The sequence below is a fragment of the Blennius ocellaris genome, assembly GCF_963422515.1.
Source record: "Blennius ocellaris genome assembly, chromosome: 20".
NCBI lineage: Eukaryota > Metazoa > Chordata > Actinopteri > Blenniiformes > Blenniidae > Blennius > Blennius ocellaris.
The window spans coordinates 19,608,793-19,628,303 of record NC_137669.1 but is presented as its reverse complement, the minus strand read 5'-3'; the positions used below and the strand labels follow the sequence as shown (position 1 = coordinate 19,628,303).

Below are 19,511 nucleotides of genomic sequence, written 5' to 3'. Positions count from 1 at the left end.
TGCTATAAAAAGCTCTGAAAGAGACTATCAAATTAGAAGTGGAGCCTTTGGGCCGTTATGGTCACGACTGCAATGCGTTTTTCATTTTCTGTAGGTGCTCCCGGGTGTGTTTGCATAGGCAGGACGGAGGGTAAAGTGAAAAAAAAGAAGAAAAAAAACCCAGATATGCAATAAATCTGCTTGACAGAGCAACTATTTCGCAGGCTGATACTGAATCAAACGAAGGGCCTCATCATTTTCCATTACTCCCTGGATGAACTCGCCTTCTGCCACTCGATCTGTCGGGAGAAACAGGCTTCGATTAGTTTACATATGTATGTTAATTTGAAAAATTAAGTCATAATGAATCTTTATAGACAGGCTGCAACCTTTGCAGCTGTTACACTTACTCATTGGCACCATTTACACCGCCGTATATTTAAAACTCTTTCACCTCTATTGAATTTATTGCATTTCATTTTACCAGGCCATCACTTTTTCAGTTTGGAACAGAGCATCTCCACAGATGATCTTGTGATGTTGTACAAGATTTAGATTTAGAACAATGTCAAACAGTGAGTTTCTTCACTGCGTAACATCACAACACAAACTCCATCAATCTCACCGTTATCGCCCTTCTCAAAGTATTTCCAGAGTTTGGTCGCCCTCTTCTCAGCTGTGTTTTCATCGTCTGGTAAATTAGCGACTTCATCTTTGGGAATCAGCTTGAAAATCGACTGTTCAGGGGGAAAACAAACAAAAAGTCATTAAATCAATTTGGTTAAAGAAAGAAATTGTCACAGGTTCAAGTTTTATTGAATTTGATTCCACTGTCCACATTATTTACTGAATTGGCAAAACACCATACCTTGAATTCCCTGCACTTTATTCTACAATAAACTGTGACTTCAGGACAGTATATGGGAGGGAAACTACGGCGCGGAAATCCTCCTTTAATCTCCACCGTTTTGTCACATCTATGAGCTGATCTTTGTCCTTTTGACAGAAACAACTGTGGCGCCGAGGATTAAAGCATGCAGGCGCTTCTGGCCTTTCTGTCTTTGTTCTATGATTATATGAGCTTTAATCTTGCAAATTGAAATGAGGTTGCTATAAATAGTTTGACAACGGGAGCAAAGACAAGTTTGGTTGGGTTTTTTTTCCAATATTTTGTCACTGTTATAGCTTCTGTGACACGAACACCGAAAGCTTTTCACTGAAATGGGACAATTCTAAGCACAATTATTTTTTAAAAGGGGAAAGACTCTTTTATTATATAAAATAAAATGATTCTATACTTTTCATTGTAGCTGTGGAGCTTAAAGATGCAAATCTAAACAATATGGGCAAGTTGGTGACATTTTGTCTTTTTTTAGAAGGATTCCACATTTACTTTTGTTTTTACAAACAAGTCCTTCCGAAACTACAAAAATAATTACGATTCTTCTGAGGACAATTGCAATTTAACACAAGAGAACTAAACTAAACTTTCATCTGTATTATATTTGCTAATAACATCATAAATACCTTCTAATAAATATTAAGCCTCTCCCCGCCACCAGTGTAATAGAGAACATATTTATCAAGTATCCAGGATGGCAGTAAACATCTAATTCAAACAATGCCATCTTTCCATATATTTTCTCTTATCCTCCCGCTGACGTGCTCCTTTTCACGAAAGTCTTAATTCACTCTAAACCTTAATCGAAGCCTAATCCCGTGGTTATAAAATGTTATCTAACGAGGCGAGGCCATGACTTGTGCAGTATCCTTTAATGCTGCGGCTAAATGTGGAAACGGACCCGTGACGAGGCCAAACAAACGAAAGTTTTCCAAAATAGACAAAAGTTACCACAAACTTCATCGACGAATATTCTTCTACGTAAATTCTTTAATTTCAAAAGTTGGCGTATTTACTCACCCACCCATTTAAAAGTCCCTTCAACATATCTTTTGAGGTCACAGATAAACTCCCTCTTTCATTTAACCCTTTGTTGACATTTGAAAGACAAATCCCAGAACATCATCAGGAGTCGGACGGATCGCGGCGTTGTTCGCTGCTGGACCAGAGACTCACCGCGCAGATCTCGGTGACCTCCGCCTTGGTGATGTATCCGTTCTTGTCGACGTCGAACAGCGAGAAGGCCCATTCCAATTTCCGGGTGGTCTTGCCCGTCGACGTCATGTGGAGGGCAATGATGTACTCCTTGAAGTCCAGCGTGCCGTCGTCGTTCGTGTCGAAGGAGCGGAAGACATGCAGGGCGTACGTGTTGGCGTCGCTGTCCGGAAAGAACTTCTTGTAGATGGACTGAAACTCCTCTTTCGTGATGCGGCCTGTGGGACACTGCTTCTTGAAGTTTTCGTACCACTGGACAATCTCGACCTCGGAGAACTTGGTGTTGAGCTTCAGGTCCTCCAGGATCTCCTTGGACACAGCTCCGCTCTTGTTTCCCATTGCCGCGGGTGTTGGGGGTGGTTAGTTGATCGGCGTGTGACTCTGTGGCCCCTTGGCTTTGTGAGGACGAGTATCACGCCTGAGGTACGTCCTCCTTGATCCCGGTTCCCAACCTGCAATTCAACGCGCACAAAGCAAACGCTGGGAAAAGAGCAGAAGCGGCTGGGTAAGCTCATTAGGCCGATCAACCGTCAGTATTACCGGCAGTCACGGACCAAGTTCACCTCGGGTCAAGGCTCACCTGCTTGTTTACTTGTGTTTAAAGTGTGACGCTGCTTTAAAATTGAAGAAGAAAAAAAGATACTGGTACACGGTCTGCTTGTAAGAGGAAAGAAATCATTTCAAGAATAACTCAAATGTTCATGTTTTATGCCTGATTAGTGCAAATACATCGAAGAAGATATTGTTTACAGACTGGAGTCCATGCATTTTCAATGACAGTCACTCTAATTAGTTTTTTGTAGTTTTCAAGCTTGAATGCAAGCTCTTCTAGTTAGACAAAGAAAATGTAATGGTTTAGCTTGAAAAGTTACATTAATCCATTGTCAAATAACTGACAGGATATAACCATAATTGCAGCTTCAAACCCTACAAACATCAAAATTGCATCTCGTAATACACGCTGAAATGTAAAGAGACATTTGGTTGTTCTTTTTTAACTAATACTTTTACAACTTGGGTAGAAAATGACCAAAATGCTTAAAAAAAAAAATTAGAAGAACAGACCAGGAAGTGTACCAGCACGGTTGTTCGCCTGGACTGGAACTAACATCTTCATCTTCACAAAACAGCACAATAATATCAAAATTGAAATAGTTGAATGTAACTGAATCTTCAGTGAGAAACTACTCCACCCCCCCAAAAAAAAAATAAAAAATACATCAACTCGTCCCTAAAATAGACTAGCTTTCCTGATGGTTTCAAGTTTAGAATAATTAAAACTACATAGTTTAAACTGAGCTGAATTATCAGGATCAACCATGTGAGTAAATGGTGATAAATATAATCAAGGTTCTCCAGTATTTACCAGCATCGATAATAAATCCTGTTAAGAAATTAGGTGAATAATAACAACAGTATAATGAGCTGAGTTTTTTTTTCATATTAAATTCATCAGTTCAGACAAATGCAACAAGTTTTCCCCTTTTAACGGTAGATGTGGTTTTTGGCTCCACGTATGCCTGTTTCAGGTTTTTATAAACAAGACTACACAGGTTCCTCTTTGAATTAGTTGAACTCACTACCTCTGACTCCAGGTGTCTGCAGAGTGGCCGAGTGTGTGATGCTGCAGGGCTCTGCTGTGTGTCCTACCTGTGTGATCAGTCGAGGTCCAGGACAAACTGATGCTCTGACGGGTGAGCAGCCCGGGAAATCTGCCTCCACCTGCTGAGATAAGTCAATTAATCCCAGAGGCGGAGCAACAACAACCTCCATGTGAACCCCCCCCTCCCCGAGATGCTATTTTCTTTGCCAACGTAGTGAAGTGATCCAAACGTTCACATGCATTTATAAATGTGCGGCTTGAGTTGGGCCCTTCGCAGACGAAAACACTGCTTGGATTCAACCGTCTTCTTCAATTCAAGGAAAGGAAATAAATCATTAAAACGATCAAGCAGAAAACAATGGTTCACTGATTTGCTTGTGTGTTTCAGAACTGGGTTTAATGACCTTTCAATTGTGTCTGTGTTAACACCACTGCTCCATATACAACGCATTTTCTTGGTTTTTGCAGTTTCAGAGTTGTAAAGAAGTTGAATGAAACAATACAGACGAGCGCCGTTTGAATTTCAGCATGTCTGGTTTTGATGGAGACTTTTTTCACCCAAAACTACCTTAAATGTACAAAAAAATAAAGACTGTCAATCATTTATTATTAGTTCTGTGAGAAAATGTGATTTTATTGGACTCAAAGTGAAAGAGATGAAGAAAGCTGCTCTACTGTGAAATGAAACATTAAAATCCTGCGAATATTTCCTATTGAAGGGAAGTTTGACGTAGAGCTGACTGAAAGATCTTTAATGCAAGAAAATGTGTAAGCGGATGCCTCAACGAATTAATTACACTGCGTTTTAATATTCATCGTGTTTGTGGGTTGTTGTTTTTTTTTTACACAAAAAGACGGTTTCTAAGAATAATTAGATCTGAGGGGGAAGGCTCATGATGGACGAGGTGTGTGTGTGTGTGTGTGTGTGTGTGTGTGTGTGTGTGTGTGTGTGTGTGTGTGTGTGTGTGTGTGTGTGTGTGTGTGTGTGTGTGTGTGTGTGTGTGTGTGTGTGTGTGTGTGTGTGTGTGTGTGTGTGTCAGTGCTGTGAAAGGTAAACAACAGGGAGCATCCATACAGAAACGTCTTAAATGAGACAGAAACAGTGAATCGATACATTTCCCTCAGATGTTTCGGCACACGGCTGCGTGACGTCGTGATTCCCTGAGCAGGTTGGACGTGTGACACGGGGTGAAAAGTCAGTGTAAATCTCTGAACTCCCGGGATTCCCTGCGGCTCCCGAGACAAGTCAGCTTTTATCTGCAGTAAAAATAAACCAGGTGAAGTGACAAAGGAAATCCGAGTTGTTTCCCAAACTACCTCGGACCTCCGGGTCCGCCGGCCAAGACTTAGCCGCAATGGACCCGGCGAGCGTTGGTCGGGAGGAGGGCGGCTCTCCTGCGGGATCCAAATGTGCTTAAAGGAGCGCCGGCCGCTGATCCACCACCTGCTGTGAACCCATCTGTACTGAAACGCTCCCAAACGTCCACCGCGGCGCGCCTGCACTCGAGGGGGTGGGTGGGAGGGGGACACCGGGAGGAAGTTCCCTCGCTGTGTGAGCTCAGAGGTCACGACCTCAGTGCCAGACGATCTGTAGCCACCCTGCCTCCTTCCCCTCCTTCCCCTCCCCTCCCGGCCCTCGCTGTGGATTTCACATCCGCTGGCTGGATAGAAAGGAATGAAATTGCACTAAATCAAGCTGAACGAAACGTCAATTAAAGGCAAAGTAGAGAAAATTAGCAGCAAAATCTTGGGAGAATGTTTAATTATTGACAGTGAAGCGATGCTGCATATGGTACTTGCTAAACTGTTCAAACTACTGAGACGGGAGGGAAATCTAAACAATGGTGTGGTAAATTATAAATATTTTAAGAAAACAAAATGTAAATAGTGAGGGAGTCTCAATCTATTCCTCGTGGTAACGTCCAAATATGCTTTGTTTCAGCTGCAGCTGTTGACACGATGTGGCATGACGGAGAAAATTCCGAAATAATACTCTGAAGAAAGAGTATTAATGTTTTAATCCCCAGCTGGAAAAAGACAATGAGGTTTTCCATTTTTTTTGTATAAAAGAATTAACATTACGGTCACTGTGGCGTAGTGGTTTACTCCCTCCTCCCCTCACAGTGAGAAACTCCCCGGTTCGAGTCTGGCGACTGGGAACCTCTATGTGTGGAGTTGTCCGAACCATTGGTGTCAATGTTTGTGGCAAAGATCGACCAGCTGCATGTGTGAATTTACCTCATAAACAAAGTGTAGAATTAGTAGTAGCATCTGCACTCATCCTGATTATGCTGACATAAGTACCGTCGTCTCCGACCTGCTGCTTCGACGTGAGACGGAGCTGCGTGGACGAGTTTAGATCCACGACGGCGGTAAGCTGATCTCCCTCCTCCTATTAAATAAAACAACTTAATTCCCGATACACGTGCCGAGTTCCTAACTTCGGCATGGCGCCGCCCTCTTGGCACCCCGTACCGTACCCTCCACAGGTGATTGGGATTTCGCCATCTGGCCGCTGAGAGCTTTGCAGGACACTGGCGGGGAGGCCGCTGAGGACACACGGCGCCAATGTCACCTTTTAAGAAAAATAACCTCTTCAACTGCTGTACTCATGCAGAGGAAAACACGTCCAGTGCTGATCACTTAATCTGGCTTTTAATGCTGCAGCTCGCCTTAATGGAGGAAGATGTTGCCTGAATAGAGGTAAAAAACCCACAAATAAAAAAAAAAACCACAAAAAAACAAGGTCTGCAACCTCTGGAGCCACATGTGGCTTTACAGCCTCCCTTTGGTGTAATTAAACATTGTTCTCATAGTTTGATTCTGTTGCACAGATAACAATGTTTGAAAAAGATTCTTATCTGACAATTCAAAGTAACACTTACGTTAGATTGTTTATTAAATTGTGTTTTTAGTTACCTGCAGGTGATGAATGTTGTTTCTAACTGCAGGAGAGCTAACCCTGAACAATTCCCCCCCAAAAAAGAAATGCCACAGAGGAGGTTAAATTGATCTCCTTTGATTTAACTGTCAACAGGTTATGAGATGAAGAGCGAATATGGCGACAAAATGCACAAAATGCGACTTCCTTGTCCATTATCACTTCATATCAATCGGTTTGAAAAAAACAACTAGAAAGTTGGAAATGATCCATTATGGCCATTTAATTGACTTTTCCATCAAAGAAAACTTGTGATTTATTAGATTAAATAACAGCGTGGAAATCTGTGGGTTTCTCTGAGGTCTTCTTCTGTATGCAGATCTCATGAAACGCCGGGAAAGATTTCTTTCTGTCAGCAGACAGGAGTTTTACCCGAGTTAACCTCATACATTGAGGTCTGAGTCAAACCAAGAGGATTAGCTGTGGGCTTGAGAATTATTCTCTGCTGCACTCATATGACCCAGGTGTGGACTGAACTTCGCTTCCAGGTCATTAAGCACGTTAAAAGTGATGAAAGTTCGAAGGTGGTGTCGGTACGTGCAGAAAAACCCTCCACCCATGCCACCTCTAGAGCTCTGTTATAGACTCAGGGCCCGAGGGGCTTCCCCCCCTTGCAGACAGTGTTTGTACAAGTAATTGGATTATGAAGACAGTGTGCATGTTTACATTGACTTGGTTAGTTGTCTGACCAGGCATCTATTGCAGCACAGAGACCTTAAGATACCTTCAGGCAGTGGCTCGTCTAATAATAATAATAAGGATATATTCATGAACATCAGTGTAAAGCAGTTTAAAGTAAATGTCAGATCATGTGAAATGTCATCAGATTGAACCCAAACATATTTGAGCAAAGAGAAATTCTCTCACATTCTGATATTTAAAAAAAAGAAAAATTACTGTCGCTGGCTTTGCAAAACAAAGTTTTACTGTCATTACCAGTCAATATACACTCTGTATTTATAAAGTAGCGTTTAACTTGATCACTTTTGTAATTTCCTGCAGCAAATTAATCAAATTAATCAGATAAAGCAGCACAAACGACACTGCAGTGATAAAAAAAGAAAGAAAAAAAAAAGAGCTGCAAGGTCCTGGAGACTATCTGGTGATTTTATCCTTTCAATGCAACTCTGATTTCAACCTCATAGAGGTTGAAGCAAGGAAGATTATCAAAGAAAGTATGAATTAACTACACTTTTACTTCCTTTTGGTTTAAGATGGAGGTTAAAAATGTATACAAATAATGGAAAAAATCTACCAAAGTGCAGCCATGGAATAAACTATTATTTGCCACATTTGCTTTTCAATAAGAAAACATTTTTTTCAAATGTATATAGAATAAATAAAATGACAATACTGTACTCTTACAGACCATTTAACTTCATGTACATCATAACAAATGTTATTGACTGATGCGACTCTGCTCCTTCGTCTCCCACAAGCAGAGTCCAGTGAAACTTCTGCCTCCATTAAAGCTTGTTTTTCTGGGAATAATTCCCCGCAGGTTGGGCCAAAAGCTCTCGCACTGTGAACACCGAGTCGCCGTTCCCTGTAGCGACTCCCTCTCTGCATGGAGCTGCCAAATCCTCCTTACGCTGCCTCACATCAACCACCTCCGCTGTGTCTCCGTCTCTATCACCTTCTGTTCCTCCATCTTAATCCTCTCCTCCTCTTTCAATCAAAGGGATTCTCCTTCCAGGAACTCAATCTGAACCAGGTTGGGGGTTAAAGGTGACTTTTTGAGAGGGAAAGGTTCACCTCAAAAGCTGGAGGACTTGAACTACTAATCCAATAAATCCAGACTATTTAGTATCTGTAGCCTGGAGGGAAAATCCTCCTTCCAAAAGAGGAAGGGATGACAGACAGATGAGGTGCGGTGTTGTCAGAACCAAACGGGAGCGTTACTCTTCAGCACAAAAGTGTTCAGGTAACGAAGAGAAAGAACACACTTCATTCCCAACGGGAAATGTTGCGCTTTATGAGAAACTCTAGTGCGGGTTGCCAGGTCTGAGAGACGAAACCAGGCAACGTCAAAACCCAAACCACCACCAGATCACGTTCCAATAGAACCGTGTTTATAATTAATCAAAACTGCACGTACGAGAAGCAGTGAGCTGCCGACCCCCTGAAACCAGAGAACCTGCTGGGGGTCAAAGGTCACCATGATCGATCAGTAGAGACCTTCAAACATGTCAAGGACTGAAAATGGTCTATTTTTCAGTGAATTTCATCCCAGACTTTTCCCATTTACAGAAGCCTTGTTTGAAAAATCAGCGTGAACGTGAGTGCTCTGTTTGCTTTTCACATTTAAATCCAGTTTTTATTCAGCCAACAATGAAATGAGACTAAAAATGTGTGAAGCCGCAAGATATTTGTCCTAAGCGGGTAAAGAACTTGTTATCGTCATTGCCGACATTATCAACATGTATTTTTTCGCGAAGATGAGATGTTTACGAGAAAGGTGAGCCGTTACATCACCTCACAAATTCAGTAACTTACTCACCTGTCTGGTCTCATTTTGACCTGCTGCTGATCCTGTTTAAGGAGGTGACATGGATCTAATCATTCTTTTTGTGGCATGAAAAAGTATGTCAGAGTCCCACTTTAGGTCTGATCACAAACTACTTTATTACTCCACTGCTGATGGCATGCTACCTCACATTATTTTGGAGTTTTAATTAAACGGAAAGGAAGGTTTCTTCCTTGAAGAGAGTTAATCTAGTCAGGGCTTGATGTGCTGCTTTGCTTTTTATAGAAGCTGTAATCGTGAGTTCAGATGGAGTTCATTAGTCAGCTTGTGCAGAGAAGCAGTGAAGGAGGTACTGAGTTTGTAAAACGTAATGATTTCTATTTTCGTGTGAAGTTTTTGGCATTTAAAAACCAAAACTTTTTTTTATTTTTCTACACGTTGTATTGATGTTGTTGTAGTTCCCACTACTCACCAGCAGAGGTCACCAGTTACCATTAAAACTGGATAGTACAAGAGTACAACTCAACTTGTTCAACTTTGGAACAACTGTGAATCTTCTCAGTAATCTTTCGTAAGCAGTCTGCGGCGTGTTTTTGATCTGATGATGGTGCAACATGCCAGATCTCCTTAAAGTTGTAAATTCTTCTCGAATGGGATGGATATTTCAACTTCAAGTTTCTGTGATGGAGCTGTTTTGTTATGGTTCTTGATAATCAGTGGAGATATATATATATATATATATATATAAAATTTACTACAAATAATGTATCTGACGTACTGATATCTCTTCTAACATAACCGTTTAGAGAATATTTTGGGATTGAGTCATTCGTCTATCAGTAAAAGGTAAAATGTTCTGCTACGTTACATGTTTTTCCTTTATATTTCTTATGAAGGATCATTGTTTCCTGCTATGCAGTGAGCATGTAGTGATTCAGGCTACATGGATTCAAAACTGAAGTGAAATAAAAGTTTATTCTTCTTGCTGAAAACACTGGTGCAACCATCAAACACACCCCTTTCTCTGGAAAATGAGCAAAGTTTTTCTAATAGGAGATACATTCAATAGCAGACGAGTGTAGTTTTGCCGTCTCTTGATATTGTTAGTTAGTAAAGCAGCAGGAAACACATTAAGTTTAACATAATTGGCAGAAGCTCTAAATGCATTTTTTCTTTTTAAACCACTGGCGCCACCCGCAGGTTGAACAGTCACATCTCAGCCATTTCATATACAGTGTAAAAGAAATATTTTTATTGAAATGCAACATGTAACCACTGCTACACTGAAATAACCCTTAATAAAACATTGAGAGTAAATAAAATAGTACCAACAAAAAACTCTTTTGTAACAGAACAATAAGCTGAAATGTTTCCGACACTCTCATGAACACTTTTTTGAAGTAACACTGACGACTGCAGGCAGATCTTTGGAGTGCGACAGACCCTCGGACCCCCGCCGGCAGTCAGAAGTGGTTCCTGTAGGTGTGGATCTTGCGGCTGAGGTTGCGGGCGAGTCGGTCGACCGCGGTGCCGATGTGTCCCAGCTCTTTCTTGGAGGTCAGACCTTCGATGTTTCCACTGTACCACAGCACCCAGCCGGCCAGAGACGCCACCACGAACACAGCCCCTGAACACAATTCGACACCGTCAGCACTCGCTCATCACGGCTTGGACGGTCGAAAACACCGAAAATGAAGCGGTTGAACATGATATTAAGATTGGAGACAATTAAATCATTAATTTAATTGGATTTTTCTTTTGTAAAGCATGTGTAGCTGTTTTTTTAATCCTAATTTTACCTTGGGTGTTGGCTGTAAAGCACTTTGGAATGTATTGACCTGTATTTATTTATATTTAAATTTGTGGTAAAGTGTCTGATATTGTCCGACTCATTGATTTTGTGGTCATTTTGTCGCTTTTGTTTCTTATTTTATCTCCTATGAATACTTCTGTGTCTTAAGGGCCACTGTGCGGTAATTAATGGAAAGTTTCCTGCTAAATGTTTATTCCCGTTTCATTGCAATGTGTTACCTGTAAATTCATTTAGTTTGATGTCATTCTTGTTTTGATTTTAGACTATATTCAAATTACATTTATTTATGTATCCTTTCAAAATCAGTTGACACATATTCATTGACTGTAATGAAAGAAAAGCTACATACACAATTCATTATTACTGTAAATAATACAAAAGGTTTCCACAAGTCCAATTTATACAAACCTATAAATAACCTTTAATTCCTCCAAGGGGCCAGTTCTTTTTCCAGTTCTGACTACAAATTGAGGCGTCAATCTCACCTGTATAGACCAGCAGGTCTCCATAGTCCTGTCCTTTAGTCTCCAGGCGAGCGAACACCCCCACCAGCAGAGCGGTTCCTCCCACCAGGTCCATCACCACCGCGAAAACCAGCGCCAGCTTACAGTGAGACAGGCCGTCACACAGGCCCATGGTGCAGCTGAGAGGAGGGAGTGGAGGCCAAACCATTAGTATCACACCATCGACCAGCTGTAAATCTGGTATTTGAGCACAAATGCAAAGGCACATTTCAAATTGTGCAAGTTCAGTTACAAAACCAATACACAAATCAATGTATTCCTGACTTTTTGTCTCATTACTTCATATGTCTCGCTTGGTGAGTGAAGGTAAAACAATAGTGAACAACGTTTTATTTGTGTTTCTCTGTGTTACATGATCTGCAGTATGTGCAACAAAAAGTTCTGTATTGTTTTTGTTCGATTTACCATTGTATTGTTCCAACTTCACATTTATTCATGTCTTGAACATTTAAAATAAGTTATAACTTTTTGATTCTGCTCCTGTTCCGCTATAAAACAGTTTGGCGGATGTAAACAGTTTAAAACCGGTATGTAACGATGGTCCGTGGCACTTATTAGTGTTTGTGGTCACATTTGGTCTGAAATGTGCTTGAAACAAGATCTCATCATGTTCAGACTGCAGCTTCTCAAAGACGTGGATTACTTCATTCTGCTCTTATTTACATTTGGAGGCAGACAATAAGTCCGTCACAGCTCGAGCCATCAAGAAATATTTACGTTGTAAATTTCATCGTAAAACTTTCACGCATTTAACAAACACTTGTTGACTCACCTGCTCTTACCGCCCGTCCCGGAGCAGAACACTTCAGATCGAAAGCTTTTCTGAACCTTTTTTTTTATCTACTTTTTCTTCAGTTCCGTCTTTACCTGCACGATGTCCCGCCCCTCAACACCCACCTGATGACGTATTTCCACTTCAGGTTTCATACTTCTACCACTACCACTACTATAACTACTGCAACTAATAATAATAATAATAATAATAATAATAATAATAATAATAATAATAATGAGTGGACTGAGGATTAAAACATTTTTTCAGTGTCTTTTCTAAATACTTGAAATACAATTTAAGAATAATAAAAATTAACACTGGCAAACTGGTAATTGATTTTGAAAAAGCTGATAAATAAATAAGTACATTTCACTGACTAAATAAATATATTGTGCCTATTTTAGATGACTTTTCTATTCTAGTTTGCTTTTACTTCCATTGATTTCCATTGCATTCTTTACCATTTATGTTTTTAACACCAAGAGGCCCTGGGAACATATTTTTGTACCAGGACATGTGAAAACTTGTAATGAAATGACAATAAAAATATTTGCTATACCACTGAATGTCAAATAAACTGATCGGATATTGAAATCTTGCGTTAGTTGTAGATATACTATTCTACTACCTATGTTAATTTTTTTTATGCCGTTTAGTTATTATATAGTATATGTATACTTATTTGTGTTTTTTCAGTTCTTATTTGTGTCTTCCTGAGCCTGGGTCCGTCTGAAGATCAGGTGAGCGATGTGCTCCGTAGTGCGCATGCGCACGCGGTCACCACACACCCTCTGCACCTGTGGAAGACCTTATAATCAGGTAATTGCTGCAGAGTGTGTGTGCCGTGCTGTGCGAGGGGCAGCTGCGGGTCGTTTCAGGCTGTATTACTGAAGTATAACCGCGCAAGGAACCGTGCGGGACAAATAATAACCGTTTTATCCAAACTATCCTGGTATTAGCGAGGTTTCTGAGTCATGAATCCCCCCGGCAACAGAGAAGAATCAAACCCTGCAGGTAACAGAAACGCTCGAACGTTGCAACACTCGTGTGCAACAAACTCCACAAAACCACTCAGACCTCTGCACAAATGGCCTTTAAAAGTTTGTTTGCAAGAGCTGGTGAATTGAATTCGTCGACAAAACAAATTGGGGGAAAAAAAACGAACGACCAAAGAAAAGGGGACAAATATGTGTAGTTTGGTTTTGTTTGTCGCTTTGAATGATAGAAAAATACACCACTGTCACATTTTCCGCTTTCACGCTTTCCTGTTACTCTTTGTTGGCAGGTTAATCGATTTTAATAGACATTTTCAAGCTATGTCTTTGTATAATACCGTGTTTTTAGGGTTCAGTGTTATGACTATTTTACTCATGGTCTTTTTTTTTTTTAGTTTTTAATGTTTTAGTTTTCTGTAAATAATCGTGGGTTTGAGCTGAACGCAAACTCCTGTCAGCAGTAATTAACCAATACATATAAATTGTTTCAGGTTATTCAATTATCACGCCCAACTGGCATCAACGTAGATTTAAAATGTTAGTACCAACATGGCACGTGACATTTGAATGCATCGATAAGTACTTAAATTACCTGTTTAATTTCATGTTTTCAGCTTAATGTTGTTTGCATTTGTTCATTTATAAATTATTGATTAACCGTTTTTTTTCTACAAAGAGATGTAGAGTGAATTTTATTTAAATTTATGTAATTATTTCATTTTAGTTTTTTGCGAACATTATTGCGAAACAAAAGAGAAATGTTTGTAATTACAACTCAGATATTTTACCCAGTGTGCATATTTTTTAAAACATTTAAATGTGTCTTTTGTTGAAGTTTTAATAAACTAAATAAACTAACAAAAAATAATAATGATTAACAATTGGATCATGTGGAAATATTTACATTTTGAATCACACACAATATCTTTTATACACATTAAACACTTTTGCTTGGAAATGAATAACAAATTGATCATATTGGTTATGTTTGTTAATTGGCTTGCATTGTTGCTCCTCTTTTGTTGTCTCAGAGCACTACATGCCCCCACCAGCCTCTTCATCATCCTCATCCTCAGTTGAGGCTCCAGCTGCAGGAGGAGGTGGAGGAGGAGGAGGAGGAGGTTTATACCTGGACGCCTACGAGGTGGCGTTCCCGCTGGGGGAGAATGTGGAGCGACCGACTCCGTACCACATGAGCCAAGGCCACCACATGATGGAGGGTACGCCACATCTACAACACATGACCCTACATCACGTGTCACTCGTTTTTATTGCACCGCAGCGCGGTGAAGATATTACCAACAACAAAACGGTCACTGGTGTTTTGGATTTTCAGTGGGATTTGAGGTCAAAGGTCAACACTGAGTCACAGCCCTGAACTGCCGCAGTGCTTCTCTTGGCATCACTTCCACGCTGTGTGGGAATGTTTGTGAACCCATGCATGCTAAAGGCTGCAGAAATCCTGGGTTGTGAGAAAACGGCATTTTTCTCCATATTAGTCTAAAGAGAAACACATTTTCAGGATGTAGTTCCACTCCTCGGGGCTAAAAACTGAGGGCTAAAGCTGGAGTCTTCTTGCTGTTCCTCAAAGTTTGAAGTTTTCGAAAGGTCTCTGGCTTTCTGCTGTTCTTCGTCACCTCTTCTGTCCTCCTCTTCCTCGTGCTCCTGCAGAGCCGATGGTCCAGGAGCTCCCCCACTCTCAGTACAGCCCGTTCATCCTGGTGTCTAACCTCCGGGCCCACCTCTTCGTCTCTCTGGAGAAGAACGCCTGGCTGCAGAAGCGCATCGAGGAGCTGGAGGAGGAGCGGAACTTCCTGCGCTGCCAGCTGGACCGCTTCATCGTGAGCTTGAGGACTCCCGAGGGTGAGGCCTCCGGAGCGTCCCCCCGTCGTTTCTGCATCCTGTCATCGTCAGTAACATTTGATTGAACTCGTGGTGATCTCACGCAGAGTGGAGCGGAGACCCTCAGCGAGGCGTGAAGGTTCAGCCGGCCAGCGCCCCCTCCCCCCCCTCACCAATGACCACCAGGTCAGGAATGACCCTCAAACGCAGCCAAGGCCGAGCTCGCTGCAGCACCGCCATCCCCGGTGAGGCAATCCTATTCTTCCTCCTCCTCCTCCTCCTCCTCCTCGTCCTCCTCCTGGTGTCGGGTGAATAAAATACTGTGTTTTCTTGGTCAAAGTCAAACAGGAATTCCATCTGGAAGAAGACAACTACTACACCGAGGATGAGTATGTGGAAGAAGAGGAGGAGGACGACGAAGAGGAGGACGAAGAGGACTCTGCGGTGGAGAAAGGGTCTAAGAAGAAGGCCCGGGGGAAGGCCACCAGGGAGCCGAGGATGAAGATGAGGAGGATCTTCAGGATCACTCACGGGAGGGAGAGACAAAGAGGTGAAGGGCAGCAGGAGGAACGTCTCTGATACACTGAAACGAAACACATTTAAATGGTTTGAGAACGACATCCAGCAAATCCAATAAAAATACATTATTTAATCTGTCATACTCACAATTATCCTCTGTGTATCCAAAGCCTGGTTTAATATCTCCCTGTGTGACACAGAACTATTAGAATCATCCCACTGACGCACAAGAAAACCAGAATCTTGTCCACAGTAACAAACCGCACAGTTTTCTCCTGACCGCCCGACCTCCTCCTCAGTGAAAGACCCAGATGGTGTTTTGATCCGCTACAAGAAGATCCTGACCACCTACCAGCGTGTGCGGAGCATGTCCCGAGCCTTCCAGATCCACGGGGTCGACCGGAACACCATGGCCTCCACCTCGCCCATCGCTGAGCTGCTGCTGGTGGCGCCGGACAAGGTACACGCTCTACGTTTGTGTTCCTGGTGTGGGAGGTGCCACGGCGGGGTGGTGGGGTGGCGGGGTGGCTCTCGTCCTGCAGCCTTCAGGGGTCAGAGCGTTCGCGTGGAGTTAAATGGCGAAAATGTTGAATATTGGGATGGAAATTAAAGGGAGAAAACCCACAAGTCTCACAGCGGGGGGTGAAGTCGCTCTATTTAGTGTAATGTGGAGCAAAAACATTCAAAAATGTTTATTAGTTTTGTTTTGAAATCAAACGAAGTTGAGAAATATGACTCAAAAAAATTGAACTCGGGGGAATCATTCAGGTTTTCTTATTTTATGTATTTATTTTTTTGAGGCTTTTGCTAATTCGCCTATTATTTTTTTCTTCTTTTTAAATTATTAGTTTTTTTCTCCATTTTTTTTTTTTTGCTTTTGATTTCCGATGTTTTTTTGGGGGGGGGGGCTTATTTTTTATAGGTACAATCAGAGATCAATTAGAACCATGAAAGGTATTTATCAATGAAACAGTGAAATGCTCTCCTGTCGGGTATTTGTTCCCCATCTGCTCGAAACAAAAGGCCACATTTTTAATCAAAGTATTCCAGAAGTGTCTGGATTACGTCTGAGTGTTCGGTCTTTCCAGTATGAAACTTCAATTGTTTCCCTGATGATGTTCCTGCAGGTGACTGAAGTCGGAGAGTTTGAGGCGTCCAAGGAGAAGCTGTTGGATTACGCCCGGCGCTGCTACAAGACCATGGACGAAGACACGCACACCAAAGTTCAGACCATGAAGAAGACCCACAAGCTGCTGCCCATTTCCTACAGATTCAGAAACTGAGCAACAGCAGGAAGACGAGATGGAGAAGAAAAAGAATCAATGTCAGTTGACAGGAATTAGTTTGATTTGATCCTTTATTTAATTTTTTACATGCCATTTTTGTTCACGTGTTTTTGTTGTATCAGCTGCCTGGATTTTGTTTTTCTCTTTTGATCAGAAACTGTCTGATGGTCCACATTAATGAGAAGATGTGTGAATATTATTTCTGTTGGTTTCTTTTCATTTCAAAGAGCACTGATTGAATTTTCAATGCTGACACCAGTTGTATTCAGCAAGTATCAGATTATTATGTTATAGAGTAAAAGTTAGAATAAACTTAGTTTATTAGTGTCATTGCTGGGATGATTGTTTTCATTTCAATGAGATAATTTTTTCCATTTGCACTTTGAGAAGTGAAACAGAACATGTGTTATTTAATAATACTTTTATTTAATACAGTCGTCTTTTCAAGTTGTGTTTGAGTTGATTAAATTCAAATAGTATTTGTTGAAATCTCTAACATCTTTGAATCAAAATTGATCAAAGGTCATTTTGTAAAAATGGCTCTAAATAAAATATTGTTTCAGAAGGTTCTGTGTGTTTTTGTGGTTTATATGTTGGCAGTGCAAATGTTACTGAAATATACCTATAGCATTTTATTATTACATTTATTTGAGATTATAAAAAGTTTTTATATAATTGTTATGATTGGTTGTACACTGCCAGAAATGTCTGATAGTTTACAGTTTTTCATTTGGAAATAATTGATTTATTATAATAACAGATTTCCAGGCTGATTATCTAAATCTGCAACTCCAGAAACAGAACATGACGAGAAACCTTTTTTTTTCTTCTAAAAACAAGATTTTTTTTTTTTTTTTTTACAGGTCAAGACACTTCTTCATATCGCCAAAGTTTGTGCTCGCTGTTATTTTATATTTCGTGCTGTATTTTATACTGCAGCGCCATCCACTGGTGAAACTCAGTATTGCACCATAACGGTTGTGATTCGTTGTCCATTCTGACATAAAAGAAAACTCCCCTTCTTCAACGTTATTATCACATTCCTGGCAACACCACAGTGAAAACTTCTCGCTACGGTAGAAAAAGAACGTGCTTAAAATTTATTATTTGGTTCTTTTTCTCAGGTTTTCCGGGTGTTGGAGTAGAGCGCTGACATCAGATGAACTCAAGTGAAGGCAGATTACACTGTGGACAGTCCATTAAAGGCCACAGATAAATACATTTGCACCTATGGACAATTTGGAGTCAGTTTTGGTGTGAAATATGACTAGAAATTAATATAAATATATACATATTTAAAAGATCAACACACAAAGGAAAATGTACTGTGACTCTGGACAATGTGGAACTTTGTGACCTTGATAAGAGCAAAACAGCAGTTTCCCATCAACTTCTAAATAACCTCTGTGATATATCAGCAGGACACACACAAGAATGCAGAATGGTGTGGAGATTATGAACTGCAGAGAGCAAAGAGGGGTCAGCAGAGCGGAGCCAATCAATAACTGGCCATTTTCATGAATCACAATAACATCCACCGGGCAGCCGGAGCATCCAGGTCAGCTATAAAGCACGGGTTATATTAATCATAATAAGTACTACACACTCTGGGGAAAAGATTTGGTTCTGACTCTCTTCTGAAGCAGAATGTGTGGATTATGGCAGTGACCTGACAGGAAGTAGAAATCTTAGCATGTTTTCCTCTGGTAAGCTTGATTTAAAATCTGGATTTGTTAAGTTAAGACAATGCTTTATGCAATCTCGCTCAATAGGAATAACAATTAAACTCCAATCTAACAAAAGTAATACTGCAACAAAGTGTGATTATGTTTAACAACAAGATATCAAAGGAAAAATTAAAAGATTATGCCTTTATTTTTATGAAAAGCCTAAAGAATCCAGAAAATATTCATGTTTATGATTTCCCTCAGGAAATTAAAAAAATATATAGATTGAATGGACAGTAGATTCTGATTAGAAAGTTTCTCTGTGGAATTGATGGTTTCATCTGTGTCATTTCATCCTCGGGATTCAATAATCACTTTACCATGATTATGTGTCCTATTTAAAGACTATTGGAAAGGTTTCAGTTTATCAAGATAAAATAAGATCTGGGCAAAATCAGTCATCTGAATTTATTAATTCTTTTACATGGTTGCTTTACACAGAATAGAAAGTAATAAATAGTAAACAACATCAAAATATCAAATAGCACAGCATTTAAAAAAAAAAAAAATCAAATGTTAATATGTACAAAAGTTTGAAGAATAGATGAAGAATGGAAGAGTCATGTGGCTCACAGTTTATCAATAAAAAATAAATCAATCGAATCAATAAATCAATAGAACAAATAAAAACTACTGTTTTTACATGCCTGGTTTTACGCTATAAATACTACATTTCCCAGGATGCCGTGCAGTCAGTTGCGGAGGGAGGGCGTGGCGAGAGAACCCTCTTTGCCCTTTGGCCTTTGCCGGCGGTCCAATCAAAACGGGAATTGTGCGGGAAGTTGTAAAACCAGACGGTACTGACTGACAGCTGCTCTCAACCAATGAGAATGCGGGAGTAGCTGCGGTGGACCAATCAAAGCCTATATAGGCGGGCCTCCCATCCAGCAGGGCATCGGAGGAGGAGGTGTTCCTGGTAGCCAT

At 40.7% G+C, this 19,511-nt stretch overlaps 3 protein-coding genes across 3 annotated transcripts; 1 reads left to right on the top strand and 2 right to left on the bottom strand.

The window, feature by feature from the left end:
- Positions 1-192: 192 nt before the first annotated feature.
- Positions 193-2,434, bottom strand: LOC308144598 (recoverin-like; the record flags this gene model as incomplete). The annotated part of the gene is made up of 3 exons (XM_080515754.1): positions 193-278; positions 605-716; positions 2,057-2,434. The coding sequence occupies 3 exons, from the start codon at positions 2,432-2,434 to the stop codon at positions 193-195; spliced, it is 576 nt and encodes a 191-aa protein (XP_080371880.1).
- An 8,027-nt stretch (positions 2,435-10,461) lies between these two features.
- On the bottom strand, positions 10,462-12,253 carry tmem238a (transmembrane protein 238a). The gene is made up of 3 exons (XM_080515755.1): positions 12,216-12,253; positions 11,405-11,562; positions 10,462-10,733 (listed from the first exon to the last, which is right to left on the bottom strand). The coding sequence occupies exons 2-3, from the start codon at positions 11,553-11,555 to the stop codon at positions 10,570-10,572; spliced, it is 315 nt and encodes a 104-aa protein (XP_080371881.1). The 5' UTR covers positions 11,556-11,562; positions 12,216-12,253; the 3' UTR covers positions 10,462-10,569.
- Positions 12,254-13,192: 939 nt separating this feature from the next.
- On the top strand, positions 13,193-16,857 carry LOC308144669 (coiled-coil domain-containing protein 106-like; the record flags this gene model as incomplete). The annotated part of the gene is made up of 7 exons (XM_080515849.1): positions 13,193-13,232; positions 14,245-14,433; positions 14,885-15,076; positions 15,163-15,300; positions 15,396-15,605; positions 15,874-16,034; positions 16,702-16,857. The coding sequence occupies 7 exons, from the start codon at positions 13,193-13,195 to the stop codon at positions 16,855-16,857; spliced, it is 1,086 nt and encodes a 361-aa protein (XP_080371975.1).
- Positions 16,858-19,511: the final 2,654 nt, after the last annotated feature.

What these genes read in the sequence shown, in the direction of transcription:
- tmem238a (XM_080515755.1), bottom strand. Translation starts at nt 11,555, where the DNA reads ATGGGCCTGTGTGACGGCCTGTCTCACTGTAAGCTGGCGCTGGTTTTC. An exon ending in AGACCTGCTGGTCTATACAG is followed by an intron (nt 10,734 to 11,404) that starts GTGAGATTGACG and finishes AATTGTGTTCAG; the next exon opens with GGGCTGTGTTCGTGGTGGCG.